Genomic DNA, 12,629 nt, shown 5'->3' on the forward strand with positions numbered 1-12,629 from the left:
CATTTAAAATCACAAGCATCCCTTTTCCTTCTCATACACTAGCATTATTGCCACTTTTATCCTCCTCAATGTCTGTGGGATGGACTGGAGCAAAAAGCCACCCCTGTAACCTCTTATTTTCTTTTTAAAAAAATTTTATTTAAAAAATAGTATGATACACCCTGATGTCAGAATAGGAGACACTGTCACTTTATTTGAGCCTCTTGAGAGAAAGTCCAAGTAGCAAATGAACTTGATACTACTTTACTTTGTAGGAGGAAAGAACACATTTCCATTACTCAGTGATGAATCTAGTTATAAAATCTCAATGGAGCCAGGTCTATATTTTGTTAATGTTTTTATTGCTACGTGCTCCCAATACAACAAACAGCATCAGTAGTGTACACTTTGATAAAAAGGAATCTTTTAGCTTCGTAGAAAAGGAAGCTCCGAGATGAGAAGCATAAGGAGTATGTACATCTCTCCGGGAGGCGTGACCTGTGACCAGCTGCTTTCTCTGTGTCTCCCTGTGGACCCGATGCATGCACATGCAAGCAAACTAGAGAGAATTTCATTCTAGGGAAATTTTTAGAGGAAAAAAATAACTTCTATTTGAGGCTCAGGGATTGTTTTACAATCTGGAATTTACCTAATTCATTGGACTTTTGAAAGTCTTGCACAAAGTAGCAGCGATTCTTTGACGTGTGGAGTCAACAGGTGGAGCTGTTCTTATCACCTTAGTCAAAATGCAAACGTTCTCGCACATTCTGCGTCTTGAGAGGGTAACATGTCTACATTTTCGTCTGCATAATGTATTTTTAGGCAGTTCCGGAACTGACCTCAAAATCACTATACTGACAACACTTATCCTTCTTTTTTCTTTTAAGTGTAATTCATGAAGTGCTTTCACTGACTTTTTTCCCCTTAGTGTTTCTAATTCATTACTTCATTAAACAGCTAGCTATATGAGTCCATACTATTTTATATTTCACTGAAGGGGAACAAGTTACCAACTTTGCATCAACTACTCTAAAAATGCAAAAGGTTTGTATAGCATCAGTTCTGTTCAATTTTAGCTCTTTGATCTGGCTGCTGTAGTTTGCTTCGATTTCTCGTGATGCACAGACCAAAGCATGCATCTCTAGTATGTCTCTCTAGTTTACCAAAATATGCCATTGATATTAGCGTAAATATTTAGTACATAAAAATACTATCAAGAAAAAAATCAACTTTTAATAAATATCTTCAGTTCTGAGTTCTATATACAAGTACTTTACATCTACTCCCTGGAGAGAGCATTTCTGGCTTCACTGTGAGTAAGGTGACCACTGACATAAATTACTAGCACATTATTGCAGTCAGATGCACTGTGGTTGTGAACACTTGGACATGAACCATGCAGAAAATAAATATCGCAACCATTGACAAACGCTTTCTTGAACCTGCTTCTAGAACCCTAATGCCCTGCTATACTTGAGTGTTAATTCTAGTTCAAGGATGCTTTTCTTGGCTACCAACATACAAATGATCTCAAAACATGTTCCCTTTGTTATTATTACAGTATATCAAGAATACCTGTTTGTATATGTCAACAAATTAAAAAAAAAAAAAACAACACAAGAACACAGGACACTTCAATGATGTCTACTGAGGTCCTGGTAAAAAAAGGTTTCTATTTTGACTTGCAGAGGCTCATTGACTGTCCTCTGTTCTCTGTCGCTACAAGTACACTAAAACACCAATCTCATTCTCTTTGTTTAAAGGATGGCTGGTAAGAGGTAAGCTGAAATATCTATATCTGTAGCTTATCGGTTTTTTCTTTTTCTGTAATTTAGGTATCACACTGTTGATGGAACAAAACCACATGACAAAACCCTTTGTATTGTCAGTAGCGGCAATTCTATCTTCTTCTTTGTACTATTCTGCTTTGAAAATCAATCCATAGAATGTCAAATAAGGCAATACTCAATGACAGGCACCTAGAGCATCCAGAAATGTAATATAGTAAACAACATTTGAGAACACATCTCTTAAAATAATACTGATTTCTGCAATATACAGTATTTACACGACAGCTGCAAATCTGCTCATACAATATTTCTAATATAGATAAATAGCAATACAAGTCTAAGAATTCTTTGCTCCATTTTCGAAACCTTTTGTTAAAGTGTAAACCATTGGCACCTCTTTTTTATTTTTACTGTAACTTTTTAAAAACGAACTCAGCTGATAATGCACACCTGATTCCAGTCCCTTTTCCGATTTAAAAAGCGACCAACACTGTGAGCAACTTACTTCCCCTCTGTTAATAATCTTTGGTGCTTTCTTCCATTCAATTCTGGCAAACGAGTCAATGCACGACAAAAGGAGGATGAAAGCAACTAGAAAGTGAACCAGCACTTTTTGTTCTTCCACTTAACATAAATGAATTGACAATTTAGGTGATTTCCACTTTGAACAAGGTGTATGCACCATGGGGAGATGGAGCTTGTCTCCATTTTCCTCTGATTTCTAGCCTTCCAGGTTCACTTTTTCATCTTTCCAAGGTGGGTGATCTCAGCGGACGTCTCTTGTCAATAAGCTTTTCATCTTTCTTTGAGGTTCTTGCCTGAGAAGAAGCACCTATGGAATCGCTGGCTGCAAGGAAGGGGGTAGCAGACATTCGTGGAGATGAAGTGAGGTGGCCCCTCCTGGTGGGTGGGGAGGCCGGTCTCGGAGTCTTACTTTCTGCTGGCTGAGCTCTCCTCTGTAGTAAGTTAGCACCATCGGATTTACTGTCTGGCCTGAAAGCAGCATATGCATTTGGTCTGCCCACCGAGAAGATCCTACTCAAAGATTTCTTCTCAGCAGGAGCCTCTGAGTAGTGAGGAACCAAGGATGTAGGCATCACTAGAGATCCAGGGAGGTCACTGGGGTTGAAGAGAGCATCATCGTGAGTCTCAGCAGCTTCGGGAAGGTACGGCGGTGGCAGCGTGCCACTGCGCTTGCCACAGGACTCACAACATAACTTGTTATAACCTGGTATGGAGCAGTACCGCGCCAGTACCTCCATTTGACAGAATATGGACTTATCTCCCAAACATGGCTCATCTGCAAAGAGTAACAGAAAACAGAATGATAACTACATCTAAACATAAAAGGAATACAACGTGAATGGAGCTGGAGGGTATGATCTCACTTATACAATTTAACCTAATCAATTCCCAATCTAATCAATTGCACAATCTAACAAGACAAAACAAACAAATAAGAGTTCCCACTGCGGCTCAGCAGTAATGAACCTGAACCTGACTAGTATCCCTGGGGACGTGAGTTTGATCCCTGGCCTTGCTCAGTGGGTTAAGGATCCAGCATTGCTGTGAGCTGTGGTATAGCATGCAGACATGGCTCAGATCTAGCATTGCTGTGGCTGTGGTGCAGGCCGGCAGCTGCAGCTCCAATTTGACCCCTAGCCCAGGAACTTCCAAAGGCCACAGGTATAGCTATAAAAAGAAAAAAAAATAATTTCATTGAATTGACAGCACTTTATGTTTAAAAAGTACTAAAGAGACACTCATAAAACACTTGGTAGGTATGTACTTACTTTTTATATTATTTTTAAATTTTATTGATCATAGGTTATAAGAATCAGGTTTCAAAAAATATAGATGTTGAGCTCATGAAAATGTTAGTTTGTACTTATGTTCAGCCTTTCCAGGGCATGTTCAACGCAGAGCCCATGTGCATGGTCCAAATAGAAACCAATCCTATATCCAATTTATAAATGCAAAGAACTGTAAATTGTGGCACTTATGTAATATAATCACTTAAAATTACAATGTAACATTGGGTAATTCTATGTTGCTAGGTAAGGAACCAGCTATAAAACTTGCCAAAGAAACTGAATTCTTTTTCTAAAGTTTGGGGGGGGGGGAAATGGAGGGCAAAGTCAAGAGGGGCTAAACTCACCACCTTTGTTAGTGTTACGATGCCATGTCCAGTCCCAAGCTGTGGGACCACCTGTATTTGCCTGACACTTACACATCTATGATACAGCATGTTGTGTTTGAATGGTTCATATTCACTAAGATGATCATCTGAGTAGGCTGCGAATGCCTGAGAATCACACTGATGGGTTTCACCTCAAGTTATCAATTCCTCATCCTATCTGAATTACTTTTTCTACACCTGTAACTTCCTATGCCTATAACATTTTCTTTTGGCTCAAGGAAGAGAATCAAGCATATTCTTGCTGACAACTGGGCATATTTGCAGAAATATATAGCTCTACCGGTTATTAAAATCAATAAAGCTTACTTGCAAAGTGTATAGCCTCCTGGCAGTAATGCCTACCTAAAAGTAAAATATTATAGTGACAGTAAACTAAACAGCTTCTGAGTAAATGTGTTCTTCTGGCTTTGACTTGCGTTTTGAACTTTCAAATATACTTTCCAGAGAAAAATGATTACATATTCAAGTCCTCTGTCTCCCCCTCATGGTCATACTTGTTCATGCCACCCTGCATTTCAAACAAAAATGTATCATGGAATAATTTATAAGGTTTCTACTGTATATATAGTGCAGGGAAATCTACTCCATACTCTGTAGTGACCTATATGGGAAAAGAATCTGAAAAGGAATGGATATATGCATTGCACAACTGATTCACACTGCTGTATAACCCAAAGTAACACACAACATTGTAAATCAACTATACTCCAATAAAATTTAATTTAAAAATTATAAGGTTTCTTTGGAAGTCTGATATTTCCTCAGAAAATGAGACATTTTGATGAAAATGATGCCTTGCCAATTTGATGAAACAGTGCCTTGCCAATTCTCTTGGAAAAAAGAAAGCACCATTCAACAGGTGCTGATATCCAATCAATGGCTTACTTTAGGGGGTTGCAGTCCAAGGAAAAGGCAACCCCTTCGGTCCCAAGTCTCAGCAGTGGGCAAGGTAGTGATCGCAATTGCCGTTAGGCATTGACATAGGAGAATTACTTGTAAGCAGAAGAAACTTTTGCGGGGCTTGGGGAGTGGTTAGTGAGAGGACAGAAGGGGGAGGTTGTATGGACAGAGAAGAGACAGCCTTGCAGGGGGGAGAGTAGATAGGCAGTGAAGCAATAGGAAGAGAGACAGAGGGCGAGAAGGAGACAGACATGAAGTCAGAGGGAAAGAGACTGGGAGAAAGAGAAAGCAGGGAAGGCAAGAGACAGGGAGAGACAGGGTGGGGGAGGGAGAGAGAGCTGTGGAGTGGCAGAGATGTGGGCAGGGAGGGGAGGAAGAGGGCAGAGAGAAAGGGAAGGAAGGGGGTAAGAAGAGATGTTAGAGAGAAACAGAAAAGAGAGAGGACCAGATGGGGAGAGAAGAGGAGAGGCAAACAGCAGGAGCGGCGGATACGGAGGTAGAGAGAGGAGGGGAGAGAGGGAGATGGAGGGAGAGCGGGAGAGAGGGAGACGGAGTTAGAGAGGGAGAGCTAGAAGAGAGAGTGAGGAGGGAAAAGCATAGTGACAGACACAGGAAGTGAACAACACACAGGAAGTGATGCAAGGCAGAGAGAAAGGGCGGAACCGGCAGAGGAAACTGGGAGAGTGAAGAGGAGATTCAAAATGAGATAGCGAGGGAGGGCGTGGGAGGGATCAGGAGCTTGGGTTATCGGATACAACTTGGAATGGATTTACAATGAGATCCTGCTGAGTAGCATTGAGAACTATGTCTAGACACTTACATTGCAACAGAACAAAGGGTGGGGAAAAAAATATATACATGTAAGTGCAACCTGGCCCCCATGTTGCACAGCCGAAAAATAAATAAATTAAAAAAAAAGTGAGTGAGGACAGACAGGTGCAGAGAGAGACAGGAAGGAGGAAGGTGGAGATAGAGAGAGAGAAACTCAAACTGTTCAACAAGTGTGATTTGCTTTATAGCATAAAATTGAATAACACAGGTGTCCCTGCCTTAGGAAGATTTCACTTATGATTTCTGGACTTTATCATGGTGTGAGAGCCATATGCACTCAGTGGAAAGCGTACTTCGAACGGTGGATCTTTTCTGGGCTACTGATAGGTGGAATGATCCTCCCTCCCTTGTGACGTTGGGCAGGGCTGCAGCCATAGCCACGGTCATGAGGCAAACCACTTACAACCATCTGTGTGCCCAGACAACTGTTCTGCAACCAGTATAGTATTCTATAAGTTATATGAGATATTCGACACAATTAAAAAACAGGCTTTGTGTTATATGCTTTTGCCCAACTGTAGGCTAACGTGTTTTGAGCATGTTTAAGGTGAGCAAGGCTATACTGTGATGTTTAGTAGGTTAGGTGGATTAAATGCACTTTTAACTGATAGTGTTTTCTTTGTTTTTTCTTTTCTTTTTTGGCCATTTCCCTGTGGCAGGCACAAGGAAGTTCCTGGGCCAGGGGTTGAACCCATACCACAGCAGTGACGACACCAGATCCTTAACCCACTGAACCACCAGGGAACTCCTGACTGATAGTATTTTCAACTTAGGATGAGCTTATCTGGATGTGCCTTCATTGTAAATCAAGGAAGTTCTGTACTTTAAAATAAAGAAAAGAGAGTCTGCTTTTGCATTATAGCAAGAGTAAGTGAGGCAAATTTCAGCATATGTGCAAGGTATCTATTTTGAAAGCACAAAATCTGTGGAAATGGATGGGTAGATAGTGGAAATGGCTTTGTTAATGACATTTATCATCCCCAGTCTAAACTGAATGATTTTGGTAAAATATTACAAAACTTGTATGTTTGTGCTTTTGATGATGATGTGAAGTTATATGCAAAATCAGAGAAAATAACTCCTACTAGAAACACAAATTGATAGATGCTACATACACGTGCCCTGGCTCTCATCCTAGCATTACTGCCTCCTAGGAGCCACAGAAGCTGCAGTGGTTATGATAATTCATTGAGGGGGAGGGAGGGAGGCACACTGCTGCAAGCACCCCACCTTAAAGACCTGTATTAGGCTAAGACTTCAAGGGTGCTTTCCTTTGATTACTTGTCAATAAGCAAACGGAGATTCCAGATCTTGTCCTGCAAGGAAATTCTGCTTTCTGAGGCTCAAAACTCTACGATCAGAACAGTAAAATTAATCAGTGTCAGACCTACCATTACAGGGAGGCAGCTGACAAGCTCGGACCGACTCAGGCTTTTCACCGTCGCAGTGGTCGCCCACCCTGCAGAGGACCTGCCTCACCTCGGTCCCTTCACCGCAGGTTACTGAACACTGCAGAAACAAAGGCTGTGATTACAGGCATTTCTACCCCAGGGCTGTCTGTCTCCCTTTCCCCATGTGCACACAGGAGAATACATGCAAGCACACACAGCTCAAGAGTTCATTCTCTCTGACATGGTGTGACAGTGACTTTGGAGAAAGAGAATCCTAGGTTATCCCTGGCTCCATCCTTTACCAGCCTGGGAGCACCGCTTTTATTCTGAAAGCATCATTGTTGTAGGACTAAATGAAGGCAAAGGACACCACGTATGTAAAGCAGTTATGCTTGGTGCACAGTATGCATCCGAAGCCACTGTTCTTTGCAACACCTGCTGCAGTTCCTAAAAGCAGTAGTGGAGCCACTTCAAGGGAATCAGTTGTGGACTGAGCTTCCCATTGTCCCACCTTCATCACAGACAGCAAATTTACTGACATCTGTGTTGGCTAATTAAACCTCTTTAAAACCCTTACTCTAGTCCCATAAATTTATTTCTTTGAGGAAGGGGCTAACTGCTCTAAAACGAAGCCCAGAAATGGCCATGCTATTGATGTAGGCAGGCGCTGCAGGGGAGGGATGCCTTCCCAGAACTCTGAGGAGACTGAGACAGGGATTATCCTTATGGTCCCTGGAAGGTAAATTTTACTGGCCCATTTCTTCCCCGTCTGCTCTCTCCTTCCTCCTTTGTTCTCCATTTGCTTCTTGCTGCTCTTTCCTACTCTCCACTCTTGTATGACCCTGTGATTCCTCATTTGGTGTCGTCAGAAATATCAAAGACCTGTGCTTACCACAGGCAACGAGGTACCAATTCAGCCAGTCACCACACAGACAGCATTTGCACCAGTGCTGACTGGGTGCCGGGGAAGCAAAGCACATAGTTTTTGAGAAATGCGCGGACCAGGGGCGAGCACAGGCTCAGACACAGGAGCTCCACGACGCTGCTGGGAGGCCTCTGCCATTTGCATGTGTGGACTGACAGCAGGAAAGCAATCCTTAGAAGGTATGATTTGAGAACATGAAGTTGAGCCTTGGTGGATGCCAGGGGAGGGACAAGCCAGCTCAGAAGAAGGAGGCTCGAACTGGCATGGTCTTTGGAACAATAAGAGGTTTACTCAAACCAAAACAAAGAGTTGGAATAAAGACTGAATAACAAGAGCTACCATGGGATTTATAGAGGTGATCATTTTGCAATATATACAAATAGCAAATCGTTAAGTTGTACACCTGAAACTAAGATAATATATCAATTATACCTCAATAAAAAGGAAAAGGAGAAAAAAAAAAAAAAAGGCAGAGTTAGGTGGTGCCAAAAAGGGCAGGGCCCTGTGTTCAGGGCCAGGGGTTTGGAAGTATCCAATGGTGTAGGCCACAGAAGGTCAGTCACCTTTTAGGGGCTTCCCTGTCACAAAACCCCCAAACATGGTTTGCTCCCATCAGCTGATTTTACCTGCAGGCACTGTTTTAAAACACAGATTTTTCCTAAAACCTCCAGGTGCTTAGTGATTCCACAAGATGTGACATTTTCTCAGGTCACACAAAGCCTACTGGATACTGCAGCCAAATTAAAATAAGCTTCACATGCTTACTCACATACACACAGACGCATGCACACAGAATTTGCACACCCACCTCGTTCCACGGCCCTGTCTTCCACTGGGCGGGGCAGGGCACCCTGTTACAAGGCCGGCGGCTCTCAGGACGCTCGCCCAGGCAGTACTTGCTGTGCACGGAGCGGTTAGTGCCATCGAGGAGCGGCTGGAGGCAGCGTACCGTACGGAGCTGATAGCCCGAACTGCCGCAGGTTTTGGTGCAGTGCTCCCACTCTTCCGTGGCCCAGCTGCAGGGGTGTGGGTTAAGATTGAACATGGTAATGGGGTTGGAGGGGGCATGGTGTGGCCCTTCCTGCACAGCAAGGTTAGCCCTTTCTGCTCTCTGAGCGACATGCCCCCCAGGGGGCGCGCTGCTGTTCCTAGAAAAGTCTTAGAACTTCCTAACAATAATAGGCCTGGTGCTTCTATTTTTCAGGTTTTGGTATTTTTCTGCCTCCCAGTGACTCTGAGACTTTCTCTTCTGAAGGATTAGCTACAGAGGTTTCCTGAAACTCATCTTAAAGCTGTCCAGTTAGATGCAGGCATGATGGCAGTTTTCAAAAACAGCACCAACTCATTCTCAGCCATCTTGCCCCTGTGGTGTTAAACACCTAAAAGGGAATCAAAAAGGGCCTGAAAAAAGATAAAGTCCTGTGCATCTGGGCTTCCATGAATGCACCCAAAAGAAATATTTCCAAGGAGGTATTTTTGAAAAGATTTCCCCAATTTTAGTGTCAATGTCAGGGCCCCAGCACTCTGTAAATTTGCTATGCATACATTATTACAGAAAGCTCTCCATTACATATGTCCCAAAGGGCTGTCACCATTGATTCCTTCCAGTTAATCAATCCGTCAGTATTTCATAGAGGCATACTATTGTCCTTTCCAAAGTTACTTTCCCTTCATAGCTTTTTTTTTTAAATTTATTTCTGTATATATGGGGCATCAAAATATAAACAGGGTAAGACCTTTGGCGGTCTTTTTACTCTTCAGAGTTTAAGACTGCCAGAGCTTATCAACTGGCAGTAGAATGGGTTGTGGCCACTAAGAAATTTGACTCAGTTTTGAAGGCGTCCATGGTGACTCTTGTTTGAAGACAGGTATTACTTGAGAAGTCTACATTTCATAGTCATAGATACTTTTGGTTTTCTTTATTCCCTAGTGAAAGTCCCAGACGACAATAAAAATAAATCAATGAAATGGCATAAAGGCAAAAATGTTGGCAAGGAAGTTATCACAAGATCATTTTTGAACCTCAAAAGCAGTTGGACATATAGCAACGAACTCAGCACACCCAAGAAGGATAGAGTCAAATAACAGTATAAGCTGAGAAGCAAAGGGGCCTGACTGCAAGAACTTTGGGAATGTAGAAATGATTACTGGCCTGGAGGGAAAGTGTGGCTGTGGACGTGGAGATAAAGGCAAGACTAAAAGCAGGGGCACTGATGGAAAGTCTGTTTGGAAGGAGCCAGACCTCCTGGTCCTTAACCCTGGTCCTTAACCCGCCTGGTCTAACCCAGAAGAAGACTTGATCGTTATCCACTGCACAAGTTGAAGCAGACTTTTAACTGGTAGATAACAGACATAGTCAAGAGAGAAAAAGCCCATAGAGAAAACAGAGGGCTATGTTAAAATCCACAAGTGGAAAGGTGAGATGACCCAAAGGCTTGCACCTCCTAGGCAGGAGATTGACTCTGCTCTATGGAATATGATCATTTCTTTAGAAAATCCCTAAATATACAAATAATTGAGTATCTTTCAATGAAATAGTCCTACCAATTCACCCTACAATGAAGCCCATAAGCAAACAAGTCTTGATAATAAGGAAGCTTCCAGCCAGAGATTTTTGGTTTGTTTTGTTTTGTTTTAGGTTCACACCTGTGGCATATGGAAGTTCCCAGGCTAGGGGTCAAATCAGAGCTGCAGCCACCGGCCTACACCATAGCACTGCAACGCAGGATCTGAGCCACATCTGGACCTACACCACAGCTCAAAACAATGCCAGATCCTTAACCCACTGAGCGAGGCTGGGGATGGAACCCACATCCTCATGGATACTAGTTAATTTTGTTACCGCTGAGCCACAGTGGGAACTCCCCCAATCAGTCTTTTAATGCTGTATTCTTTTTCTCTTAGTTTTACTGATAAATAACTGATGTGCAACACTGTATGAGTTTAAAGTGTACAGCATGATGGTTTGATTTACATGCATTGTGAAATGACTACCACACAGGTTTACTTAAACCCATCATCTCAGATAGATACAATAAAAAGAAAAGAAAAAAAATCTCCTTGTGATGAGAATTCTCAGGATTTACTCTAACTTTCCTATGTATCATATAGCGGTTTAATGCTGCATTCTCTATACATGTGAACAACCAATGATCACCAGACACAGAATATCTCTGAAACAAATGTTGAAAGAAGGAAAAAAAAGAAACAGGAGAAATAAGGCACAAAAAAGAAATAATTTTAAGAGCCTAAAAAAGATTAAAAAATACATTACATCTGTGGAATAAGAATCAAATATCTTTAAAAAGGCACATTTGATGAACAAAACAGCACTTGGATATGAAAGCTCTCTTGGATATTGATAACATAGTAGCAAAAATGGAAAAATTCAGCAAAAGGAACAATAAATAGCAGAAGAGAAAAGAAAATTAGATCTGTCCAGGAAGCCTAACTACAAATTTTCCAGGAAGAAAAAATACTGAAAATTGAAGGGGAAATTTTTCGAAGAAAAAAATACATGAAAATCTCCAAGAGGCGAAAGATACTAGTTTTGCATTTTAAAAAGTCTACAAGTATGCAGCACAATAGATGAAAAAAAAAGAACAAAGTCAATTTTTTCACTGAGAAATTTCAGCACACTAGGAACAAAATGATCCCACAAACATTGAAAGACCGAAAAAATAGGTCACACAGAAAGAATTGAGAATTAAAATGACAAATGACTTTTCAACAGCAACACTGGAGTCTAGAAAGTAATAGAGCAATAATTTAAAAATTCTGAGGAAAATATGTTATAGTTTGGAATTGTACACATACATGTGTGTCCAAATGATTGAGAGTGAGAGCAGACAAAAGAACTCTCATGTGTCTTTGTCTTTTTTTTTTTCTTTTGTCTTTTTAGGGCTGCACCCACGGCATATGGAGGTTGCCGGGCTAGGGGTCAAATTGGGGCTGCAGCTGCCAGCCTACACCACAACCACAGCAATGTGGGATCCGAGCCACATCTGTGACCTACATCACAGCTCACAGCAATGTTGGATCCTTAACCCACTGAGCGAAGTCAGGGATCAAACCTGGGTCCTCATGGATACTAGTCAGATTTGATTCCACTGAGCCACGATGGGAACTCCTTACATGTCTTTATACTTTAACTTATGTACTTTTCTTGGGCTACAGGAATTTAATTCTTACATTAAAAAAAAAAAGCTACTTTGTATAGAGTTTTTTCATGAAGCTATGGAGAGATATGACCCACCAGAAGAAGTGAACACATCAAATGATAAGAAGAGGAATGCAGAAAGCTGGAGCTCCAATACAAAACAGAAGAGGTAAGAAACCTTAGGGGAGTCGTAAAAAGAAGTCCCAGGACAGAAGCTGCATAGGAGCTCAGGCAAGAGCTGGAATGAAGAGAACTCTCTGAGAGATGCCTCTAAAAAAGACACAAGTAAATGGGCTACTTCAGTGCTTAGAATTTAGAAGAAACTGATATTCAAGGAAGACAGTTTGGGGATGAAAAGTAGTAGAAAATAATACACAAAAATCAAGACAGTTATTAACTCTAGAAGAAACAAAGCTTTACAAAAAGAGAAACATAATTAGAGCATACTAAGCAC

General features: G+C 41.6%; 1 protein-coding gene across 2 annotated transcripts in view; it reads right to left on the reverse strand.

Moving 5' to 3' along the window:
• Positions 1–324: 324 nt before the first annotated feature.
• Positions 325–12,629, reverse strand: part of ADAMTS3 (ADAM metallopeptidase with thrombospondin type 1 motif 3) — a 273,735-nt gene continuing 261,430 nt past the window's right edge. For both annotated transcript variants that reach the window (XM_084972446.1, XM_021101423.2), the window contains 3 exons: positions 8,825–9,032; positions 7,092–7,209; positions 325–3,069 (listed from right to left, as the gene is read on the reverse strand). In XM_084972446.1, the coding sequence (XP_084828572.1) occupies positions 2,513–3,069; positions 7,092–7,209; positions 8,825–9,032 (883 nt within the window). In that variant the 3' untranslated portion in view covers positions 325–2,512. The remainder of the gene's footprint in view (positions 3,070–7,091; positions 7,210–8,824; positions 9,033–12,629) is intronic.

The sequence above is a fragment of the Sus scrofa genome, chromosome 8 (genome assembly GCF_054392235.1).
Source record: "Sus scrofa isolate SSC_HxYL_T2T_F1_AM1 chromosome 8, Sscrofa_HxYL_maternal_Yorkshire_Landrace_v2.0, whole genome shotgun sequence".
NCBI lineage: Eukaryota > Metazoa > Chordata > Mammalia > Artiodactyla > Suidae > Sus > Sus scrofa.